Here is a 23,872-nt window from a genome sequence, read left to right on the forward strand (position 1 = left end):
TGGGGAGAAGACAATTTACCGTCCTTACCTGCCATCTTTACAGATAAGAGGAACATCAAGGGAGAGAGATTTGTTGTATTGAACTGGTGCAAGTGAGGAACAGTTGGTCAATACTAGTGTCATAACTCCTTTAATTGGAGCCCATGAAACTTTTTGGTGTAGATGTTTAACAGAAGAGGAGCCATCAGTGGTGTAAAAATGGGTCTGGAAGCACTAGACTATGAACTCAAGAACAGGTTCGAATTCACGACTCCCAGCCACAGAAACTAGGTGACTTTTAGGCAAGTCAGATACTCTCCAACCTCAAGGAAGTTGAAGGGCAAAAGGAAACCCTTTGGGTCAGGCCTCACCTGGAATACTGTGTCAAATTTATGGGGCTGCAAATTCAAAATGATATTGATATAGCTGGAAGTGTGGGTCCAGGAGGAGGGCAAACCAAAAATGGTGAAGGGTCAAGTAAGCCATGCCTTATGAGAAGAGACTATGGGAGCTGAGTATGTTTAGCTGGAGAAAGATGGTGGGTTTTTTTTTTTTTTTTTTTTAAGAGGGATATGATAGCCCTGTTTTAAGTAATTTGAAAGGGTAGAATTCTAAGAAATAGCCTGGTTATCTGTAGAATCAGTACATAGAGAGACCTTGTAGCACTTTAAAGACTTACTGAAAGAAAAAGTTGGAGGAAGCATGAGCTTTTCAGACTTTAGTCTACGTCTCTCAAAGCATCTGAGGAAGTAGACTAAGGCGGGTTACAAACCGCGGTTGCGGCGGGTCCTGCAGCTGCCGCTTGTTGCAAGCGTCCGGGAGAAGCAGCTGCCACACCGGGGATCCCGGACGCATCGAGGAAGAGCGCAGAATCGGTGCTCCTTCCTGGGCCCCAGAAGTTGGCGCCGCAAAGCACAAGGCGTTATTTTGCGGTGTCCTTTTCCGCCGCAACACATCTGGACTCTAAGTTGGTCCAAGAGTCAAAAATTGGTGGTGGCCGGTGTGGAACGTCCGCCGCATTTTTGTGCAGCGCAGAGCACGTACTAGGGTTAGGTGGAGGTGCGTAAGCACCGCCCCTTCCGTAACCCTAGTATATGGCGGACTCTGCGTGTACTTTCTGGGGTTTTGTAAACCCGCCTAAGTCTACAAAAGCTCATGCTGCCACTTCGTTCTTTCAGTTAGTCGTTAAAGGTGATATTTGAAGGGTATGTTCATATTGAGGGTGGAGTAAGCTTGTTTTCTGCTGCTCAAAGAGTAGAACAGGGACCAATGGATGCAAATCGTACAGGAAAAGAACTCCACCTAATGTGTTAAGAAGAACTTCTGCCAGTGAGAGTGTTTGTACAGTGGCAGATGTCTGCATGGAAAGGGTGTTTGATCTCCCTCGTTGTGGGCTATTTTTAAGGCAGAGGGCCTGATGGCCATCTTCAGGGGAGTTTTTGGTGAAGTTTTTCACTGCATGGTAGGAGTTGGACTGGATGGCTCTTGAGTTCTTCCAATTCTATATGAAACCCCCTCTGAACAAATTTTTTGCCTAGAAAACCCCATGAGTAGGATTACACACAACATTAGACCGTAGAGTTGCCATAAATTGGAAATGACTTAAAGGCACACAACAAAAAAAAAAGAGATCAGTCGGGATCAGTCCAGTGTTCTGTTCTCACAGAAACATAGATGCCTGTGAAATGGCCACAAACAGTGCAAGTCAGCAAAACTCCCACTTGTTTATACAGCCCAACAACCAATGATTTACAAAAGCATTCCTCCTTTGGGACTGGAGGTATGCATGGCAATTAAGTTAGGAACCTAATTGTGAATTCATCTACACTTTTAAAGCCAAGCTGCCCACCAGAGTAACTATGGCAGTGAATTTCCGTGGTTTAACAATGTGTGAGTGAAAAAAACAATATTTTTAATCTGTCCAGCCAAATGTGCTGGGCGATGGGAATCCTTGATTCCCATTATGTGCCATTTTCTTCGTGAGTTGCAACAACCACTCTCATTCTTTCATATGGGCTCAATCACAAACAACGAATTCAAGTTATTTCTGTTTTTAATGGCAACTGTAAGACCATAATCATAATCATGGGGTTGTGTGTGGTGGGAGAGAGATTTGTTAGAGATTTGCCTTGTCTTAGGCGGAGAGATGTGACTTGCCAAAGTCACCCAGTGGATTTACATGGATGAAGCAGGATTTGAACTTTGGTCTCCAGAATCAAGTTCAGTGCTCAAACCACTCCCACCATGCTGGCTCGGCTAAATTTTATCCATATTTTTAAAAACATCCTCCCTAAACATAGAAAACCATCTAGTCAGGAAAAATATTCCATGTAAATGTTTTTTGGGCTGAAAGGGGGGAGAGAGCAGCTTTCCATGACAGGAATCCTCACCTCCTATTTTAAGTGAGAATGAGGTGAGAATAAGGCCTGTTACAGACTGCCAAAATAAAGCTGCTTGGGTGCTCTTTGGAAGTGTTGGTTTAAATGATGCATGCACCAGAAATCCGGAAGCGGCCCAAAGCTGCCCTCCAGTGCTTAGGAATGGAGTGTGGCTTGGCGCGACCTCCGGACTCTTAGGACCCATGCATCCTTTAAACAGCATACCCCAAAGAGACCCAAGCAGCTTTATTTGGCAGTCTGTAACAGGCCCAACTTTTTTGGAAGTGTGGCTCATCTAGGGATGAAAAAACCAAAGTGGTATGTGCGTTGTAGAGTCCAACTTGGGAGTAGTGGTTTGAATGCTGGAGATCAGGGTTCGATTCTGGCTCAAGCTTAAAAAAAAAACAAACACTGGGTGCCCTAAGGCATGTTACACTTCTCGCCTCAGTGGCAACCCACCTGTGAAAAATGTGCCAAGAAACCCTATGATAGGTTCACTTAGGTTAGCCATAGAAATACAACTAAAGACTTGGAGGCTCACAATACAAAATCCATTAACAGAATCAACCACGAAGGAAAGAAAAATGTAGTCTTCTCTAAGATGGTACCAACCCTCATGGGCATATTCACATTTCTAGAGAAATATTGATTTTGGCCAATAAGGAGATTATGGCCTATACAAACAGGCCAAAAAGCTGCTTCAAGTCACTTTGGAGGTATGGTTGTTTCATGACACAGGCATCAAGAGTCCAGAACCACACCAAAGCCATGCTCTGGGCCCTAAGGACTAGAGTGCAGCTTTGGGTGCAGCTTCCACTCTTAGACGCATGCATCATTGAAACACCATACCTCCAAAGTGACTCGAAGCAGCTTTTATTTTGGCCTGTCTGTATCAGGCTATATTTATATAAAGCATGTATAAACTTAGGCCTACAGTTTTCACACAATTTGAGACCTGTGATGATTCCTTGCATAGCAGTAAGGTTGTGAGTATGAAAATGTGGCTGCTTCTTGCTGCGCAAAGATGAGCATACTCTGAATGTACAGTAAGATGTGTGAGTGTGAAGTTGTAGGAGCTGTACAGGACTCTGGCGGCAAGATGAGCATCATCTCACACACAGTAAGATGGTGTGAGTGTGAAGAATCTGGCAACTTTCAGGAGTTCAGAGCTGCAATATGGGCATCATCTGACACACAGTAAAATATGTGCATGGTGAAGATGTGGAGTGTACTGTACAGAACTTCTGGGCTGCAAAGATGGGCACTGTGACAGCTATGCCAGTTGAATGAAGGGAGGAGAAGCAATTGCAGTCAAGGTTGAATGCCAATGCTTTTCTGTTCTGGGCATGTTTCATTGGCAAGGTGAACACAGATCCAGCCCTGCTGAAGGTAAATGGGGCGGGAAGAGATGCTAGTCCCTCCTCCGCTGCTTACCTGGTGTTCCTTTCAGGTTTAGCCTTTCCCCTTCCAACACAACTCCTGTGTGTTTATTAACTAACTGCCGCTCAGGGAGACATTTGCCAGGGAAAAGAATGGAGCCTTTTGTACAAAGACCAGCCATCTGAGCCGGATTTCCTCCTAAGGCTCCCTCTGGCACCAAAGAAGAGCCTTCTAGCCTGAACAGGTAAACTTCCATTCCGAGCCACAACTGCTTGAATTTAATATGCCTGCACCAGATGAAAAGTTGGGTTGCTTGCATTAGGCCTCTTGGTTTTGATCCTGCTATTAATGACACACACAAGAATTAAGGATACATGCAAGTTTTCCTCAAGGCAGCTGCTGGTAGTGTAAAAACACAGGTGTCAGCTTTTTAGTTTTATATATCTTGTGGCGATGCTGCCCTATACAAGGAAACATATATTTATGGCTCAGTTTCTATACCCACGTTTCTGGAAGTAAGATCCACTGAATACAGTGGACTTCACTTCCGAATAAACATGTAGAGGATTGCTCTGTTAATGGGATTAGATCCATCAAAGGAGATACACTTTTACACTACAGGTACTTTAAGCAACAAAGAAACTGTAAAAAGGCAACACTAAGTCACTGGGTCATTTGTTAGTAGTTACTTAAATAGATTGCATAAGAAACGATCAAATGTTTAATGGAAGATCTGAGAATAATTTGCAGGTTAAAGAGCTTGACTTCATTCTGGATGTGGAAAGATACAGCCATGTCTAGAAGTTTTGTAATGCTGGGAAAATATTATAATGTATTCAATTACAAATAGTCCCAAGGGAAACACAAACACAGCATTGTTGTCACTACAGTAATGGAGTTAATGTGTCCAAGAGTATAAGAACACAGCGTTCATCTCTAAGGTCCAAAACACACTGCAGAAATAATCCAGTTTGAGACTGCTTTAACTACCCTGCTTCAATGCTAGGGAATTCTGGGAACTGTAGTTTTGTGAGACATTTAGCCTTCTCTGTCAGAGAGCTCTGGTGCCACAAGAAAGGCCCAGCAACTGCATCAACCAACTGCATCTGCACTGCAGAAATACTGCAGTTTGACACAGCTTTAGCTGGCATGGCTCAATGCTATGGAATTCTGGGATTTGTAGTTTTGTGAGCTATTTAACCTCTGCCTGAGAGCTCTGGTGCCACAGCAAACTACAATTCCCCAAATCCCATAGGCCTACAATTCCTAGGTCTCCCTATTCCTTAGCCAAAGCAGTTAAAGTGGTTTCAAACTGGATTATTTCTGCTGTGTGTTTTGGACCACAGTCTATCTTGAAACACACAGTTCAAACCCTGTGTGGACATAATGCACAACATCTGCTTATTTAAAATTATTTCTTAGTGTAGTTCAAAGTAGCTAACAAATAATTAGATACGCTGAAATGTACAAATAATAGTTTTGTGTATATTTTAAGGGTAAGGACATAATGTTTTAAACTGTTTGTAAAAGCATGACTGCAGGGTGCTGGATGTTTGTGGTATCCTTTGATCATCCTTTGGTTGGCTGGACACAGCTCATCTTGCACTTGGTTTGGTTTCTCTTTTTCACCAGAAGGAAGGACTGCATGCTGTGGAATCTTGCCTTTTCAGTCTTTCTTACTGGGGACCCCAGAGTCTGGGGTCCTGATGCCATCCTGCAGGTATGTATGTCTCTCCCAGCCATGATTCCTTCTTTTGCAATTCATAGCTGAAGAAGAGCGTGTTCATGAAGGGAATCAAAAACTGTAAGGAAACGGAACCCAAAATTTGTTAGCAATATCTATAATGAAGTTTGCAGCAGTGGTGGGGAACCAAGGGTCATCCAGAATAGCTTGGACTACAGTCCTTCATTACCCCAGTCAACATGGCCATTGATTAGGGATAATGGAAAATATAGTTCTGAAGAGCGACACTTTACCACCTTTTCATGTGAGCACTAAATTTGGTGATTTCTCTGTCCGATAGAATTAAAAGGCATGTTTGTAACAACCAATTTGGCATGCAAGATAACCATTGGATCATGTCTGTCTCCGCATAAATGCATTCGGTGGTAATCGCGTCTTTCTGGGTTAGTGGTGAGTGTATGTGTGTCCTACATTCTGTATTTATAATAATAATAATAATAATATTTATTTGTATACCGCCCTGTGGCGAACCAATCCGGGCGGTTGACAACAGTGATTATAACAGAGTAAAATATAAATTTAAAAACATTATAATCCCTCCCTATTTGGTAGTTGATGTTTCACTGTTAAGCAAACTGTGCAGGGGAGGTCTTTTGGCTGTTCCTCCAAGGCTATGATTTGGGGCCACTGCAATCTCTCTTCATGGCTCAGGGTTTTTGTTTCTGGAGCTGTATCTGCGCTGCAGAAATAGTGCCGTTTAGCAATACTTTAACAGCCATGGGTCAGGCTTATGGGATTTTGGGATTTGTAGTTTGCTGTGGCACCAAAGCTCTCAGGCAGAGAAGGCTAAGTAGCTCACAAAACTACAGATCCCAGAATTCCATAGCATATTGAGTCATGCCAGTTAAAGCTGTGTCAAACTGCATTATTTCTGCAGTGCAGATGCAGTCTTGGTTAATGCAGTTGCTGTGCAGGCAAGAAAGATCTTTTATAGCTTTTATAGGTTAATGTTAAGATTCAGTAGAACAAGAAGAGAAACCATTTCTGATGGAAAGCCACAAACAAGCATGATTCTATGATTCTGACTAGTCCTATGCAAGAGCAAGGGAAGTTGGACTGCAGAATCTGAACCCCAGATTGTGATGGAAAGGTTACTGGCAGATATTTTGGATTTTCCCTTCTCTTTGTTTCCTTCCCCTTTCTCTTTGGAATAGAAAAGGAGACCAAAATTTTAATGGCCCCTCAAATGCTCTTCCTGTATAGGACATAACTGTGGCTGTATTTTGGCACCCTTTGTGATAAAGCACATGCTTTGCGTGCAGAAAATAGCTATATGGGATCCAAAAGACAGCCACCCATTTCCCCCATGGTGTACTACTATCCCACTGAGTGCCACTCTCCTCTGGGGTGTCACTTGGTGCAGTTTGCACCGCCACACCCTCCTAATGATGCCACTGAGTCAGTCCAACAATGTTGTTGCAAGGAGACACATTAGGCCATCCCTGCATGTATTGCAGTGTTGCACAGCTGTAATTCAGGGATCATGAATAGCAATGTGTGACCTAAGAATTGTACCTCCCACATACTTTACTACTTTGTGACACTTCCTGGGGCATACTACTCAAATCTGACATGACTTCACTGGTACCACCAAAAATACCCACAGTGGGAGTAAGACATTACCTTTCTTAAGACTTAATAGAATTTACTGAATACCCAGGACAAGGATTAAAAATTAATGAATAAGTATAGTAGGTGCTTTCAGTTTAGGTATACTTAAAATATCTTTATTATCTTGTCTGATTTAGGCTTCTGCATACCTTGAAAATGGAATAATTTCATGCTGGCTTGTAAAGATTGTTTGGTTCAAAGGAAAACGTGGTTCTTCTACTGCACGATTTCCTAACAGGTCAAAAATGTTACCTTATTCAATCTTGAACTTTTTACTGTTACATGCAACTGTTTTATGGTGCTTGTGCAACCAGTCACTCATGAACAGATGCTTATATAAAAAGCTGATTTATTGGTACAGTGTGCCCTCCCCTTACCTGGGGATCCATTTGGGATCCCTCTGCATAAAGGGAATTCCGCGTCTGCTGGAGCCCCATTGGAAATAATGGGGCTCGCGCCTGCGGTGCATAGCAGCACGGTGGTGTGTGCGCGCCATGGGCGCATGCCTCATTACTTTTCTGGGGCATGTGATGGGCTCTTCCGGTGTGGCTTTCAGCATATGCTGAAAGCTGTGTATGGCGTGCCTGCGTAAAACGCGGGCGCGCTGTATAATTTTTTGTCTCTCTTCAAGCAATGTCTGCATAGTTTTTATTAAAAGGGCTATACATTTTCAATATCATAAAATCATAGAGTTGGATTGGACCCTATGGACCATCAGATCTAACCCCTTGCTCAATGAAGGCTCTTCAGCTAAAGCATCCACAGGAGGTAGCTGTTCAGCCTCTTTTGAAAAATATCAAGAGAAGGAGACCCCACCACCTCTTGAGGCAATTGGTTTTACTGCTGAACAGCTCTTACTGTGAATATCCATGGTGGTGAACCTATGGCATGCGTGCCAGATATGGCACACGAAGCCATTTTTCAGGGCACATAGAAGACGGAGAAGAAGTGGAACAGGCACATGCCTGGTGTTCCTCTTCCCGGCTGTCCCAGGCCTTCAGCTGTCACCAAAGAGGCATCTGAAGGCCCTGGAGTGTGCAGGGGGGAGAAGTCCCATCCTGAAAGTCCTGCTCCCGGGACCGGATAAGTGTCCCGGTGCTGGAACTCCTTTTAGTTTGGGCACTCAGTCCATAACTGACCATCACTGGTCAAGATGTTCCTTCTAATGCTCAATCGAAATCTACCCTCCTGTATCTTAAAAGCACCCTCTGAGGCAGCAAAGAAAAAGCCAGCACCCTTCACTTTGTGGCAGCCCTTGAGGTATTTAAAGGGTTCAATTACAATATGTCTCTCTCTCACACACACACAGAGTTCTCTTCACCACACTCTTTCATCCTCTCCTCATATGTTTTGTTCATCACACCTCTTTTTCCCCTCATTGTCTTTCGCTGAATCCACTCCATCAATATCTGTCATGTTCCTATGATTCCCATAGGAATCTGACAACAAAGTGTGGTGGATGACGAAGAGGGGGAACTGAAAGGAAATTGTAGATTGGGGCAGATGGTTGCAGCAGGAGAACTGGGCTGTTTATGACTGTTTATGATAGTGCCTTCCTTTCCTGGGAGATGGTGGGGAGATAGAAACTGAGAATGGACAAACTTAAAAGCACACCTTTGAAACGAACAAATGGTGCCAGCTACAAGTGTGGTGAGGGGGGCTGGACAAAGGACTTTTAAAGTGTTGTTCAACTTGGGAAAACTCAGAGTTGATTCTAACCATTGTGGGGTAGTTTTGTGTATCTGGAATAAAGCAATAGATACCTTTCACTACAGTGCTGCCCTGGTTCTTCAAGTCTCCAGCTGCCAAGCATGACAATATCCTTCTTAAAATGAGGCATGCAGATGTGAACTCCAGATGAAACCTGACCAGTACAGAATATAGGGGAAGACAAGTATTACTTCCCTTGACTTGGAAACTGTTTCTATTAATGCAGGCTTCTTTGCTGCAGCATCACACTGTTGGCTCATGCTCAATTTATGATCAACAATAATCCCAAGGTCTTTTTCACATATAGTACTGCTGAGCCAAGTATTGCCCATCCTATACTGCGCATTGGAGGGTTGTCTACCCTGAAGGAAAAAAAATCCATTTCAACTCACATTTTCCTGAGCCGCAGTGACCCCACAGTGACACCTAGCCAGAATAATCCAGGCTTAGGTTGCCTGACAGCCACACATTTCCCATGCTTAAGTTCAAATTGGTACAAAATGGATACACTTTTTTTCTTCCCAGCATGCCAAAATCTATCAACCAATAGCCTTGTTTTCTACCTGCCAGTTTTGTCAGTTTGCACTCTTATTAGTTGCTTTCCCATCCAATCCTCTCCCCCTTTGCATCCCAGTGAATGATAATGAATAAGGGCTGTAAGTCTAAATGTCTCCTCTCCTCCTACCATCTATTGATTGGTTTTTTAAAATGTGTTTTTAATGTGTCCTGATGCATATATGCACACAGGACGGAAGCTGGTCATCTTCTTCGCTGTGATTGCCAGCGATGGAGCATTTCACCCTGGTTGCTGCTGCCCAGTTCCCAGAAGAGCCTCACTGGCAAAGTTGCTTCAAAGCCTAGCAACAGTGAAGGGGAGCCCAATCCATCCCTGCACCATTGGTGAGGGGCAGCACTAAATAGGGTAAAGTGCTCCATTGCTGGCAATTGCAACAAGGGCGATGGGTAGCTTTATTCGCCACTGTATAAAGCTATTGCAGCTAATGGTAGATCATGAGCAAACAAGTAGAATGAGTGAATGCACAAGGAGGTCCATATGTGGCTGGACACCCCTCAGCTCCTGCAAATATGAGGGAACAACTGCATGTTTAAAAAAGTTTATAAAATACTAAATTTTGCCTTTCTCCTTTCGTTTTCATTTTTTAACATTCAGAGAATATTAACCAAAGGCTACCAGGGCCCCATTTCAGAAGCCCTGGTAGCCTTTGGTTATGTTAAAAAATGAAAACAAAAGAAGAAAGGCAACACACATCAAGAGACTAGTCCCGCCCCAATCCCAACACATGTGAAAAAATCTGTTTTTTCCCTAAAATTGCAGAGTAAAATGTGAGTAAAATTCATGTTGATGCCTAAAAGAAGCACTTTCATTGTGAAACAGGGCATACGTTGTATGCTCCTTTTTATTGTGTGCCTTCAAGTGTTTTTCTAAGGTGATCTTATCATAGGGTTTTCCTCGTGGCAAGTTTCTTCAGAGGGTGTTTGCCATGGCCATCCTCTGAGGCTGAGAGAGTGTGACTTGCCCAAGGTCACCCAGTGGGTTTCCATGGCCAATGTTCCTACAGACCTGGAAATGAAGTGAATACATTTTTTTTTGGTCTTTATAGACCACCTTGACAACCTTGGCCTAAAATGTAGAATTTTGTATTTGTTTCTTTTGCATTTCATTTTATTAATTTCTATCCAGTTTTCTAGTTTATCAAGGTCCTTCTGAATTCTGTTCCTGCCTTCCAGTGTGTCAGATTTTGTCTATAGTGGGCTAAAAAAGGCAAATGGATGTTCCAGCTAATCAGTGGGAGGACCGGGCATTACTTACACAGAAATATATCTGTAACCTTCAGAGACTTTCTCTTTTTCAAAGAGACAGAGTGAGACAATAAGAAAGAGGCACATTGTGTGTCAGCAGGTTCTGTCTTGCCAATTGGCTCCTGAATCTGTTGCTCCACAAAGAGAAAGTGGCCTCTATATTTAGTTAAGAACGTCTGTTGCCCTTTTCCTGTTCCTTCTTGTAGTACATGAGAGGAAGAGAGGTGAGGTTCTTTCTGGAAATTATACAAATCAGATATCCAAACTAGCACAAATGTGGTCATCTTTTTCTGCTGCCTCACATGCAAAGGGCATCCTTATCTAAAAGATGGCATGTTTTGAAGCCTCTCTAAGATATAATGCATTATTTCCAAGAGAATAATTACAAGTGCAATCTTAAATGGCCCACTTACTACCATCTTGCTGACCTACAAACAACTTTCTCATTTCTATTTAGCAAATACAGGGTTCTTGTCCTGCATTTCTTATTGGAGAACGTTTATTGCTTACTCCAAAGACCATTGCAAACAAAGTATCCAAGCTTTCATGTGATTGCAAGATCATAATTAAAATTAACTAAGGCGCGGGACAGACGGTCCCAAAGCGCCATGCTGTCTCTGATTCTAGGGTTAGGGACCGCACACCAACCACATTGTCCCTAGCCCTAGCACAGTGTGGCGGCGGATTAATGGCGGCATACCAGGTAGGCGGGTGCCACCATTTTGACATAAGCAATGCGCAGCATATACACATAGCTGTGTGTCGCTTACCTGGGCGCACTCGTGACGTCCGCCCGGCAGCTCTAAAAGAACCTGGTTTTTCTCGGTTCTTTTTACTCCGGAGGGATGCCGCACGGTTTGGCAGCTGCGGCATCCCTCCGGAGGGAAATAGGCCACTGGCAGGCCTCCCTTTTGGGCCGGTCTGTCCTGGGCCTAAATAAAATCCATACCTAAGCTTAGGATGAGTACCTTGTATTATAAAACAGATCACATTGCAGTAACAAAGAAAGAGTACTAATTAACCCTCAGTATCATAACAAAAAGCATTTTATAGACTCACATCCTCAGGTTTCTATGACAGTTAAGTTAGGCGGTGAAACAATGCCCCTCTTTGCTGCGCATCTTTCCGCAGCAACCAAACCACGGGGCAATGATGCAGCCCTATGACGCCCATTCCTGGCACAGATGTTTGGGCACTCAGACACCCATATATCATGGACACCCCCTCGTGTGGGTGGTGTTGCTCAATAATGGCGCTGCCCACACATACTAGGGCTTGGGAGCATGTGGTTGTTGCGCTCTCCCGAGCCCTAGTTTTGGCCCCATGACGGCGCTTCCCACCCATCTGTATTGGGTCTTAGTCTCCCAAAACTTTTCTCTATGACTGGTAGCCTTCGCTGTAAACGCAGCAACCTTTGGATCACATCTTGATTTGTTGATTGTAACAAAAAGCTTAAGTTTCTCTTTCACACCCCAGTATCTCATTTTCTTTAGGAAAGGGTCTAAATAACTTCCCCTAATATCAATATATATCAGGCACTGCAAGTATAAGCCAAGTCCTCCAAATCATGCATTTCAATATCATTGCCCTCAAACAACATGACTTTTCACTGCCTTGGTAATGGTTCCTTGCACATTAAAAATTCCAACCTATGTCCGCTCATTTTTTATAGACAAGAATCCAAACACTCTTGTTACAACTACTATATCCCAGGGTTTTCTCTGTTGTCCCCTCACAAACCTGATTAGTGGATCACTAAAAAAAAAGCCTATGCTCTATTTTTTCATCCTGACTAGAGTAGAACCATTGAATTAATGGGATTTACCTTTGTGTCAGCTTATCTTTCAGTCACTGATTCAGTGGGTCTATTCTAGGTGGGAATAATCAACAGAACTGCATGTAGTATTAAATAAAAACATTACTGTAGCCTGTGGGCAGACAATAAACAGTCAGCCCTCTCTATACACGGGGGATCCGTTCCGGACTCCCCTGCGTATGGGGAAAAGAGCGTATGCTCAAGTCCCATAAGAAATAATTAGGTGCGTGCACATGGCGACATGTGGTGCACATGTGCGGGTACGTGCCTCATTACTTCTAATGGGGCTTGCCTTCTGCGTAAGCTCAAAGCCGCAGAAGGCAAGCCTACCTATGAGCAGGGCTGACTGTACTATTGATATTTTAAGGGTTCCTATACCTTTCATTAAAATAATTCTGATTGCATTCAAGTCCTCATTACTTTTATCTGTTGTCTGTGGAAACAGGATCAATGACAAGCCTGTCACTTGTCCCTTAGATAACCTCTCCTAATTTTATCAACATTCTTTATCCAAATTCTTATTCCCATCAAAGAGGGTAATGTTGGGCTCTTACCCCCAAAAGGTCGGTGAGGGAGATTTGGGTTGCCCACCATCTATGTCAGCAGTTCCTTAAATGTCGGGGGAATTATTTAGGTCAGAGAAGGCCTGCAAGAAATTGGGTAACCTAAGGGACCATTTTCACCTGTGTATATCAGAACTACCTGCAGGAGGACTCCAGGTTTAATGAACAATGAAGATTTTTATTTAGAAATGTGCAAGGGCATGACCAAAGACACAATAGTAATTCAAGCAAAAACACCACATAAGGTATGGAAAATGGATAGTAGAAGCTTGGAGTTGTAGAGAGGGTGATATTTACCAGTCCTGAAGAGGAATCCCCAGAAAGCGGAGTGTGGCTCTGAGGGTGATCTGAGAAGAGACGCTTTGGATGGTTGGACAGAATTCCTGTGATTGCTCACTGCAGTCACAAAATGGACATGTGCGGGGTGGATATTTTATATCCTCTTTGGTGCCCTCGAGGGGGACTTAAAATTCCCACACAACAGTACAATGAGTTTGAGTGTTTTCTCGTGGAATTGACAAAAACGCTATCCCAGTTGATGGTCTTAACTTTGATTAACAAAACAGTGATTGGATGTAGGGCAACCCTAAGATAGATGGATAGGGAAATTGTCTGGGAACACGGCAGGAGGGTAAGTAGGAGATATAACCTTACTCAGCTTAGTGCAATGGGACCACCTTTGTCTCCAGTGCAAGAGGATACGTGGATAGCCTGTGGGGAGAATAGAGCGATCAGCAAACCCATTTAATCTTTATTTTGGTATTACCTAGATCCTTCACATGCCTTTAGATCAATGTGTCTTTCCCATGGGAAAGCTTTGTGACCTCTTAAAACATACCTGGCTCCAAATATGAAAAATATGGAAATATGAAACACCATGTATAGCACAGGGGGTGCAGAGTATGTTAACAGGTCCCACCTACTAACTCACATATTTTTGCATAGCAAAATATTAGCATTTGATTACTTTTACCTTTTAAAAATATATGAGAGCAGATCAGTAATTAAAACCGCTTGTCTCCTCCTCCTTCCCTGCAAAGAAATAGGAATTTTGATGTAAATTAATAGGCCATTGAAGTTTATTCAGGGGATACCAAGCAGGGTACTGTGCTAAACAGTAAATGAAGAGGTCTTGTAAAATGGATGTTTAAAAATTAACACCAAGGATTTTTTTAAAATGTATTAATTTATTAATTTATTTTGTTGAGTGATACATCTGAATAAACTTTAGAAACATGGGGAAGGATCTGTCTGGATGATACAGTGGTACAGAATACTTGTGTGGAATCTCCACATTAATTTCACTTTTGCAGAAAAAGCATAAAGTAGCACCCAAAGACCCTTCTGTGGGAGCAACCTAGAAGCAGGGACGTAGCCAAGGGGGGGTGTTCTTGGGGTCCGGACCCCCCTTCCATTAGAAAAATGAATGGTGTGTGCTGCTGTGCCGCCACACCCAAGCCCCATTATAATGGTGGCACTTAGTCTGGACCCCCCCCCCCTTCCTAAAATCCTAGCTATGTCCCTGCTAGAAGTGGACAGCATAATGAAATTTGAACTGCATTCACAACTGAAATGCCTTGAGGTTGATTCTTTGTTCTTTTGTAGACTTGCTTTTGATCCCTGTGTCTCTATATTGTTTCTCCATCCAGACAATGTCTCTGTCTTCATTCTGCATTATATATATTTGGGATGGCATTGCTTTTGAATCAAATTGCATTTGTTGCTACTGTTGATTCTTCACAGATGGAAATTAAATGGGCAGTGTTGCACTCATTCCTCTCATTATACATTCATCATTAGCACAGACATAGACAACCAAGCCCAGAAATAATGGTGTATGGTGAGGAGACGGAAGGAAAAAGACCCAAAAGGAGAAGCAGAAGTGCATGCATAGCAGCTTGCAGTGAAAAGCAACGATAAAGTTAGATATGCTTCCTGTTCCTGTACTAGTAAGCAGCAACTCTGAATGTGCCTCTGTTCTGTTGGTCTTACCATACTTACCGATACAGACAGACCATGGAGTAGACCATGAAAGCTTAACGGGGACAAGAAATATATGAAGTAGATGGACAACAGCAGGGAAGGAGAATTCGACGCTCAGACACCTTACAGAAACATTAAGACACTCACTTCTCTTTTCTCGGCATCATAAAGAGAACTCCTTCCAATTAACTGATTGCTAATTTTATGACTTTTTTATTATTTAAACCTGCCTGCTGTACCCCATCAATAATGAGGTAAGGAATTAAATGGAGGACCAATTACATCTTTCTGTCTAGGCTTTGAAAGATCTTCTCTTGGGATATATTGTAGCAATGAGGAACTATGTTCCAAATATCTCTGTGTCAGGAGGGATGGACATTAGTTTTGCATGGTGTTATGGATGTGAGTGCTGGGACTAAAATGGAGTTGAGATTAACACATTTTCCCTCCATGAATTACTTTTTCTCTCTCCCTATTTTAAAAACTAGACTTGCTGTATTTTGCAAAAATTTAGCCAGTGAACGTTTTCTCGCCATAGAACCACAGAGTTGTAAGAGACCTCAAAGGCCACAATTTTCTCTCTTTGCTAAATCCCTGTGTTCCAGATTATTAAGGGATATTGGACCTGTTTTTGTTTTAAAGTGGTAACTCTATTAATTAATGTCCCACATTTAATATCTTGTCATTTGTCACAGTACTCAGTGACTGATAGCTACATGTGTGCTCTGGCTCTGCTTGAAAGCAGTGTGTTCAAGGTGATGTGAAGGTTCTTTGGTGACATTTGATTCATTGAACGAGGCAACCAGTGAAGGCCTGTGGTCCAAACAGAGAGGGGCATTTTATCCTGCTTCCTCTACTCAAACCAGAGGCTCTTTGTACATGCAAGACACCAACACATACGTTTATATAGGCTTAACAGGCACATGTGATCCAAATGGTGGAAAGGGGAGCAATGCAATAATTCTATCTACTGTACTTTGTGACCCTTTATGGATTGTGGCAGAGTGTTGAAGCATTTTCCTAATGAGGATTCTTTCTAAATCTTTCTCTTCCAAATAGTGATATCCCTCTTTTCTATTCTCATCCCCATACAGGTGGTTCCACCGTGACCTGAGTGGCATAGATGCTGAGGCATTACTCAAAGCACGAGGAATTCATGGCAGTTTTTTGGCTCGCCCTAGCCGGAAGAACAAAGGGGATTTTTCCCTTTCTGTCAGGTAATTGGTCAGCCATTACATTGGGCCCATAGAGACAGGCCAAAATAAAGCTGCTTCAGGTCACTTTGAAGGTATGCTGTTTAAATGATGCATGCATCCTAAAAGGCCAGAAGCTGCACCAAAGCTGCGCTCCAGTCCTTAGCTTGGCTTCTGGCCTCTTAGGACGCATGCAACATTTAAACAGCATATCTCCAAAGTGACCCGAAGCAGCTTTATTTTGGCCTGTCTGTACGGGCTCTATGTTTTCTTATTAGTGATGTCCTACTCCTCTTTATGAAACTTCTGGAAGCTCTGTTATCTGTCAGTCTTTATGGCCCTATAAGCAATCCTACCCTACAGATGCATGAAAGCTTTCCCTCTGTGAGAATAATTTCCTGTTGGGCATGTTCCCAGGTTTAATTTTTGAAACAATATTCAGAAATTTCTAAGGAACATTAGAATAGAAGCTGCACTAGAAGTGAGAGATTGGAAGAGAGAAGGCAGAATGAAGAGTGGACGTGGCGAATGGAGACGTAAAAATAAGAATGAGACCTTTATAACTTGCTGCCATCTCATTAGGTTCATCACTTCTTGAAGTCAAATATACTGATTTAGCTGGGCAGGACCTTGTAATTAATTCATCAGAGGCATTGCTTAATTCATCAGAGATATTGCTCAGAGCAGGTCTGATGATGAAACCCAGAATTTTGTCTTTTTGTGACTTGGAGTGGGATAATTTTTGATGCATCCAGGTGTGTGTGTGTGTGTGTGTGGGGTCCTGAAGTCATTTCCCACTTCTTTTCTAGCTACTGGTTACAAAAACAAACAAAATTGCCTAGGCTGTATTACAGAACCCCACTAGTTTCCAAATACTTCCTCAAGTAGACTGTTTCTGGGAAGCCATTAGACATTGGACCAGGAAGTCCCTTTCCTAGCATTGGACTAAGCCAGCAGACCTTCTGTCAGGGGACTTCCTTCGACAATTTCCTGACCCTTTTCTGACTCTCAGTCCACATTCTGTCTACCCAGTTTTCCCCCTTTTTCAAAACCATCAACCAGAAATGTGTAAAGCCTGCTCTGTGGGGGGAAATCACTATTTCCAAAAGCCCCTTTGGTTTCATACAAAATTCTTCAGATTTTTAATTTGCAGAAGAATCCAAAGATGTGTGATTTCACGTGGAAAGAAAATGTCCGTGGCAATTCTAACACCAAAGTCTTTGCCTGTCTAAAAGCATCCTCAGAAATGAAAGGTATAAAAGTGTAGTTCAGAGCCATAATGGTGCCCATTCAAACTGTCTTGCTGGCCTCAGAAGGTTATCTGTTATTCTAGCCTGGGTGAAAGGTTCAAATTCTGTGGTTCAACATATGAGCATTTAAAAGGATTGCCGAGGCTAATAACTCTTATGCGCACCAGCTCCAGGTAACTCTTTCAGATGCCTTTGGCCCACATTTCTGGAACTCATGGAATGAGGAATGGGTGTCCTCCCTGTCTTGCCTTCCTCTACCTTTCTTAGTTCCCACAGATTTTCTTAATCATATGCTTCTGCCTTTCTCTACAGAGTTGGTGATCAGATAACCCACATACGTATTCAGAATACAGGAGATTTTTATGACCTCTATGGAGGAGAGAAGTTTGCCACTTTGTCAGAGCTGGTGGAATACTACACCCAGCAACAAGGATCCCTGCAAGATAAAGATGGAACCATTATAGACCTGAGATATCCACTGAACTGCTCCGATCCCACTACAGAAAGGTATGGAGAAACAGATTGGCTTATGCCTACAGCTGAACACCCGTCCTTTTTGCATCCCATCTCATGCACTGACATTCAGCGGACATGCAGTTTGTATACACATATATGTAGTTGATTAGAACATATTATTATTATTATTATTATTATTATTATTATTATTATTATTATTATTATTTCCATGGATAATCCTTATCCATGGATTCAAGCATCATGGAAATACACAAAAAAATATAAATTCCAAATAGCAAATGCTGATTTTCCATTTTATATAAGGGACACCATTTTGCTATGCCATTGTACTTAATGGGACTCAAGCATCCACGAATGTTGTTATCCATGGGAGGTCCTGGATCCAAAACCCCAGCAGACCCACTGTATTATCCCGCCTTTCTCCCAACATAGGGACTCAAAGCAGCTAACAGCTAATAATTACAAACATTGTTATTCAAATGTAACTTTCAACATTTATACAATTTCTACACTGATCTGCATATATGATCCGCATATATGATACTTCTTTACATAGCATGTAAAGATACAAAGGGATTTCTTAATAATGTCCCAGCATCCTTTTGGCTCAGCTGGGGTCTTTAATAGGAGCCCTGGTGGCTCAGTGGTTAAATGCCTGTACTGCAGCCATTCACTCGAAACCACAAGGTTGCAAGTTCAAGACCAGCAAAAGGGCCCAAGCTCGACTCAGGCTTGCATCCTTCTGAGGTCGCTAAAATGAGTACCCAGACTGTTGGGGGCAAATTAGCTTACTTGCTAATTAGCTTACTTGCTGTTCACCGCTATGATCTTTGGAATGGCGGTATATAAATAAAACAAATTAATTATTATTATTTTTGGTCATTTCAGCTTCCATAGATGGACTTTCCCTTAATACCATCATTTGAAGGTTTCCCACGTTTTGTATCTCTGCCCACTCTTCAAAGATTGGTGTGCTTCTCCTAACTGTTAGTTACTGACAGTAAAGGCTTTAAGCTAAACTATGTATTTTGGCCCTACCCTTTCTTTCGCCTTTGGCATGGGAAGATGGCCCCTGAGAACGTCCCTGATATGCAATTTCTCTCTCAGAGAACTCCCTTCACAGGTTCCCTGTCTTGCCCTAGCCCTCAGACTGTTACTGTGATATTCAAGTTTTTTGATCCCAAAACAGTAGAAATATGGTGATTTGGATCTTGAGTTAGCTAATTACGTTTTAAAAGTTATATTACTTGTTCTATTCTATGCCAAACAAAGTCCAAGATGGTTAACCAAAATTGGCAGATGGTGGAGCCCAATTCATCAAATATCCACTAGCGAGGAATGAGGTTGTCTGCTATCAGGCCTGTCTGCTGCTACACAGCCCTGAGCTGAAACATACATGTAAACCTGAAGTTTGTCATTCTTTGACATCAAAACTGTTGGATTAATGCTGTGTGAGGATATTTGGCTGCATCAATTTTCTCCTTTACTTGTCTTCCCCAGTTCAGTGGTTTTTATTCACTCTCACTGTAGCCTCTTCAGTATCCTTCAGAAATGCCACTTTCCCTGAAAATTGCACTGTATTTGAGGCAGCCAGTACTGGTGTAGTTTTCATGTCTATATTAAATTAACACATGTTCATCAATTCACACACTTCTATGTGTATTCAGTCACTTCAAGTACACCTTTGCACATGGCCTGTATTTTCTATACTAACACCTGGGTACAAATCAGATATCAGTGTCAAGAAACAGATTCTACCTATCATGTTGTAGATGTTTAGGATGAACACATGTATTTCAGTATAGGTTTTTCAGTACAGAAAAATCCTCTCCTTGGGTCCTGAAAGGCTATTAATCTTCCCTCCTTATTGTTCCCTCTTTATTATTCCAAGCATTTTGGTGGAAAGAGATTCCTTTTGCAGGGGGTTGTGGCTCATAATATGCCTGTTGCCATTTGATGAAGTTTCAGGATCAGTTTGATTTATATTTGGAAACTGGATTTCCTCTGTCTCATTGATTTGCTATTTTTGGCCCACTGTTAAACATGAAAATTGTGGTTTAGATAAGATGCAGAAATTGTATATTAAGCTTACAGTGAGAGCAGCTAAGAGAGAGTGAATATAGTGTAGTGGTTGAGCATTGAACTATAACACTGGGAGACTAGGGTTCAAATCCCAGCTTGGCCATGGAAACCCATTGGGTGACCCACATTTTATCAGGCTCAGAGGATGGCAAAGGCAAACCCCACTCTGAACAAATCTTGACAAGAAAATCCCATGATAGGGTTAGCATAAGACAAGTCAGGAATTACTTGAAGGCATACAAATAGAATATGTTGCCTCAGAAGATGGTGAAGTCTTCTATTTGGAGGTTCTTAAACCCCTTCTGCCAAGCAGAAACTCTCAATCAAAGCATCCCCGACAGATGGCCATCCAGCCTCTGTTTAAAGACCTCTAAGGAAGGAGACTCTACTACACTCCAAGGGAATGTGTTCCACTGTCGAACAGCCCTTACTGTCAAGAAGTTCCTCCTAATGTTGAGGTGGAATCTCTGTTCCTGTCATTTGCATCCATTGCTCCAGGTCTTGTTCACTGAAGCAGCAGAAAACAAGCTTGCTCCCTCCTCAATATGACATCCCTTCAAATATTTAAACAGGGATATCCCTATGTCTCTAAGTACAAAACGTCTGTATCAAACTGAGGGTTGTGTAAATTCATTTTGCTCTGTATTGAGATGGAGGCACAGTGCTCCATAGCTAATAGGAGAGAGTGAAGTCTTCTCTTCTTCCCCCACCCCATAGACTGGTGTTGTCTTGTACTTTAGGCTCTCTGGGGAGTGTGTGTGTGTGTGTGTGTGTGTGTGTGTGTGCCCATGCATCCAAAATGTAGCAGTTGGCCAGGGAGCCGGCTGCTTCCTCCCTTGCGGTTGGAAAGTTCTGCCCTCCAGGCCCTTACGAAAACTCTTTATCTCTTTCCCCCTCCATTCTCACCCAAGATTTTCCATCACGTGGCTTCCTCCCAGCTTGGTCCTCTGAGCTTAACTGTTTCCTCTCTGTCCTTTCAGCAGCTGCTAGTCTTGGTCATTGGTAAACTTTAAAATGGTGGAGAGTTGCAGTTCTGTATGTCTGTGCATCTTCAACAACAACAACAAAATAAATAAATAAAGAGAGAGAGAGTGGTTCTAAAATATAAGCAGTCACAGATTAATAATTCTCTAACAACCATTGCAACGAACAAATCATTCCCCCTACTCTTCAATCAAACCCACACTATTTGTGATGTACTGAGGTGAATGTAGTTTAGCATGCAGTTGTAGCCAGCCAGGTACTGGGATGATGTTTGACACGGCCAGTCAGGCAGGGGAAAAAAAAGATCTAGGCTGGTTTAGGAAGATTCTGGTGGGCTCCCACTCTTGGGTTTTGGTGGGTCACAAGCTGCACAGGCCTGATTTAATGTCAAACCATTGAGAACATTTGGGAAGACTCAAGGAAAAGAGATTCCACCTTAACATTAGGAGAAACATCTTGACAGTTAGAGCTGTTTGACAGTGGAACGCACTCCCTCGAAGAGTGGTGGCGTCTCCTTCTTTGGAGGTCTTTAAGCAGAAGCTGGATGGCCATCTTGTGATTGTGAGTTCCTGCATGGCAGGGGATTGGACTGGATGGCCCTTGTGATCTCTTTCAACTTATGATTCTATGAAATAAGAAGTTGCTTGAAAGGTGGAAAAGTTTAATATTTGGCTCAGGATGAAATAAGCTCCATATGTAGTTCACCCACCAACCCATTTATAAGTCTACCTCAGTCCAGGGCACTGGACTCCTCCTGGATAGAGAAAATGGTGACTCTTCTTTAAAAGCAACAGTAGTTATAACCTTGATTTGAGAAACATAAACCATTTCCTCCTCACTGGGCAAGCAGCTTGGGTGTGTGGTTACTGGCCATCTCAGGCACTAGTCAATGAAACTGGTGTTCTGGATCTATTGCAGTTGAGCTTCAGGCCTGTTTTTAGAACAGAAAGTACCTTGGTCACCTTGTGGGGTTCCTTTACCGAAAGAAGGGAAAATGGAGTGTGATGTTATTGATTATTGTAGACCCTTTGGTAGCTTTCTGGATGGACTTTTGAGATTGGCTACTTGGATGGTGAAAGTGGTGTTGGGAACAATGCTGTGGATCCTGGCTGCTGTGCTGGAGTTTTCCACACAGCTCTGCTTTATAGAGTTGGATGGGACCACAAGGACCATTTACCCCAAGCCCCTGCCATAAAGGGATGTACATCTAAAGCACTCCTGAAAGATGCCCATCCAACTTCTGTTTAAAGACCTCCAAAATTGGAGAGTCAGCCTCCTTATGGGGCAATCTATTCCACTATTGAACAGCTCTTACAATACAAAAGTTCTTCCTAATGTTTAGGTGGAATCTTTTTTTTTTTTTTTTTGGCAATTTAAATCCACCTGTTTAAGTTCTTGTCTCTTTAGCAACAGAAACCAAGCTTGCACCATCTTCTATATGATATCTCTTCAGATATTTTGTTTATATTATTATATATTTTTATTGAAACATAGATATTCTATCAATATAAAACACACAAACAAGGTTATAATATTGCAAATACTACAAATACAATAAACACAACCCCAAAAAACCTTTTGTCTAGTTCTACTACTACATCTACAAAAACTACACACTATTACTATTACTGACAGCTAACATGGTGTAGTAGTTTGACCATTGGACTATGAATCTGGAGAACAGAGTTTGAATCACATGTTTAGTTTGTTGTCCACTAAGACTCCTAGATCCCTTTAATGCTCACCGCTTTCAAGCCAGGTGTCACTCATCCTATGTTTGTGCATTTCATTCTTCCTGACTGGATATAATGTGTGTGTGTATGGGTGTGTGGCCTGTTGAATTATGGCAACCTCATGAATTTCATAGGCTTTTCTTAGGCAAGGAATATTTAGAAATGGTTGTGCCAATTCCTGCTTCTGAAACAGAGCTTAAAGCACCTGGATGTGGTAACTTACCATTATCCCTGTTGAAATTCATTTTGTTAGTTTTGGGCTAGCTCTCCAATCTGTTAAGGACATCTTTAATCAGTTCTGTGTTCTGAGGTACAATTACTCCTTCCTATATGCAGGGGATCTGTTCAGGAAACACACACAAACACACGCACCCGCGTATAGGAAAAAACGTGTATGGTTAATCCCTTTATTTTCTATGGCGGCACATTCATTAGTTAACTTATTTCATTCCCTTTCCCTTTTTCTATTTCATTCTCTCCCCCGCCCCCCTTTTTTGTATATGTGTGTTATAATTAGTTGCATAATTGGTTCTTTCACTTATTTCTTTTTTGTATTATTGAATTATCAAAATTTATTTTAGTAATAATAATTATCCTTCTGGAATACCTGGGAGATGGGAATCAGAGGCACTGTGTTGCAATGGTTCCCATTTTACCTCTCAGGCAAGTTCCAGATGGTGCTTGGGAATGGCATACCGCAGGGTGCCATACTATCCCAAATGCTGCATGAAACCACTGGGGGAGATCATCCAGAGGCAAGGTGCTATCAGTACACTGATGACCCACAAATATACTACTCTATGCCTTCAAAAACAGCCTCAGCTAAGGATAATGTGTCTCACCTGAACAAATGCCTGGAAGAGGTAATGGGCTGGATGAAGAAAAACACATTGAAACTGAATCCAGAGAAGACAGAGGTGCTTACTATCAAGGGTCCTAATCTGGGACTGAAGTTCTGGATAGGGTCACACTCCCCCTGGAAGACTATGTTCACAGCTTGTGAGTGTTTCTGGATTCCTCTCTCCAAATGTCAGCCCAGATAGATGAGATGGTCGGGAGTTATTCTTATCAGCTAAGCCAACTGCTCCCCTTCCTAGAATTGGAAGCTCTAAAGATGGTAGTGCACATATTGGTAACCTCAAAGCTAGACTTTTGCAATGCACTCTAC

At 42.3% G+C, this 23,872-nt stretch overlaps 1 protein-coding gene across 4 annotated transcripts; it reads left to right on the forward strand.

The window, feature by feature from the left end:
* Window positions 1-3,654: 3,654 nt before the first annotated feature.
* On the forward strand, window positions 3,655-19,312 carry LOC121922066 (tyrosine-protein phosphatase non-receptor type 6-like). Of its 4 annotated transcripts, XM_042450977.1 has the most exons (7): window positions 3,657-3,719; window positions 3,808-3,981; window positions 5,370-5,457; window positions 7,230-7,330; window positions 16,080-16,202; window positions 17,741-17,935; window positions 19,178-19,303. In XM_042450977.1, the coding sequence occupies exons 3-7, from the start codon at window positions 5,383-5,385 to the stop codon at window positions 19,245-19,247; spliced, it is 564 nt and encodes a 187-aa protein (XP_042306911.1). In that variant the 5' UTR covers window positions 3,657-3,719; window positions 3,808-3,981; window positions 5,370-5,382; the 3' UTR covers window positions 19,248-19,303. The 4 variants fall into 4 exon arrangements, with proteins under 4 accessions (XP_042306912.1, XP_042306911.1, XP_042306914.1 ...); XM_042450978.1 differs by having other exon boundaries at window positions 3,655-3,981; window positions 5,373-5,457; window positions 19,178-19,312; XM_042450980.1 differs by lacking the exon at window positions 7,230-7,330 and having other exon boundaries at window positions 3,665-3,981; window positions 5,373-5,457; window positions 19,178-19,290.
* Window positions 19,313-23,872: the final 4,560 nt, after the last annotated feature.

The sequence above is a fragment of the Sceloporus undulatus genome, chromosome 2 (genome assembly GCF_019175285.1).
Source record: "Sceloporus undulatus isolate JIND9_A2432 ecotype Alabama chromosome 2, SceUnd_v1.1, whole genome shotgun sequence".
In the NCBI taxonomy this organism is placed as follows: Eukaryota; Metazoa; Chordata; class Lepidosauria; order Squamata; family Phrynosomatidae; genus Sceloporus; species Sceloporus undulatus.

Bases quoted from the DNA above. Each gene is read 5' to 3' on its own strand.
- LOC121922066 (XM_042450978.1), top strand. From the start codon at position 5,383: ATGCTGTGGAATCTTGCCTTTTCAGTCTTTCTTACTGGGGACCCCAGA. The intron at 7,331-16,079 runs GTCAAAAATGTT...ATCCCCATACAG, and splicing joins ACTGCACGATTTCCTAACAG to GTGGTTCCACCGTGACCTGA. The intron at 16,203-17,740 runs GTAATTGGTCAG...CTTTCTCTACAG, and splicing joins GATTTTTCCCTTTCTGTCAG to AGTTGGTGATCAGATAACCC.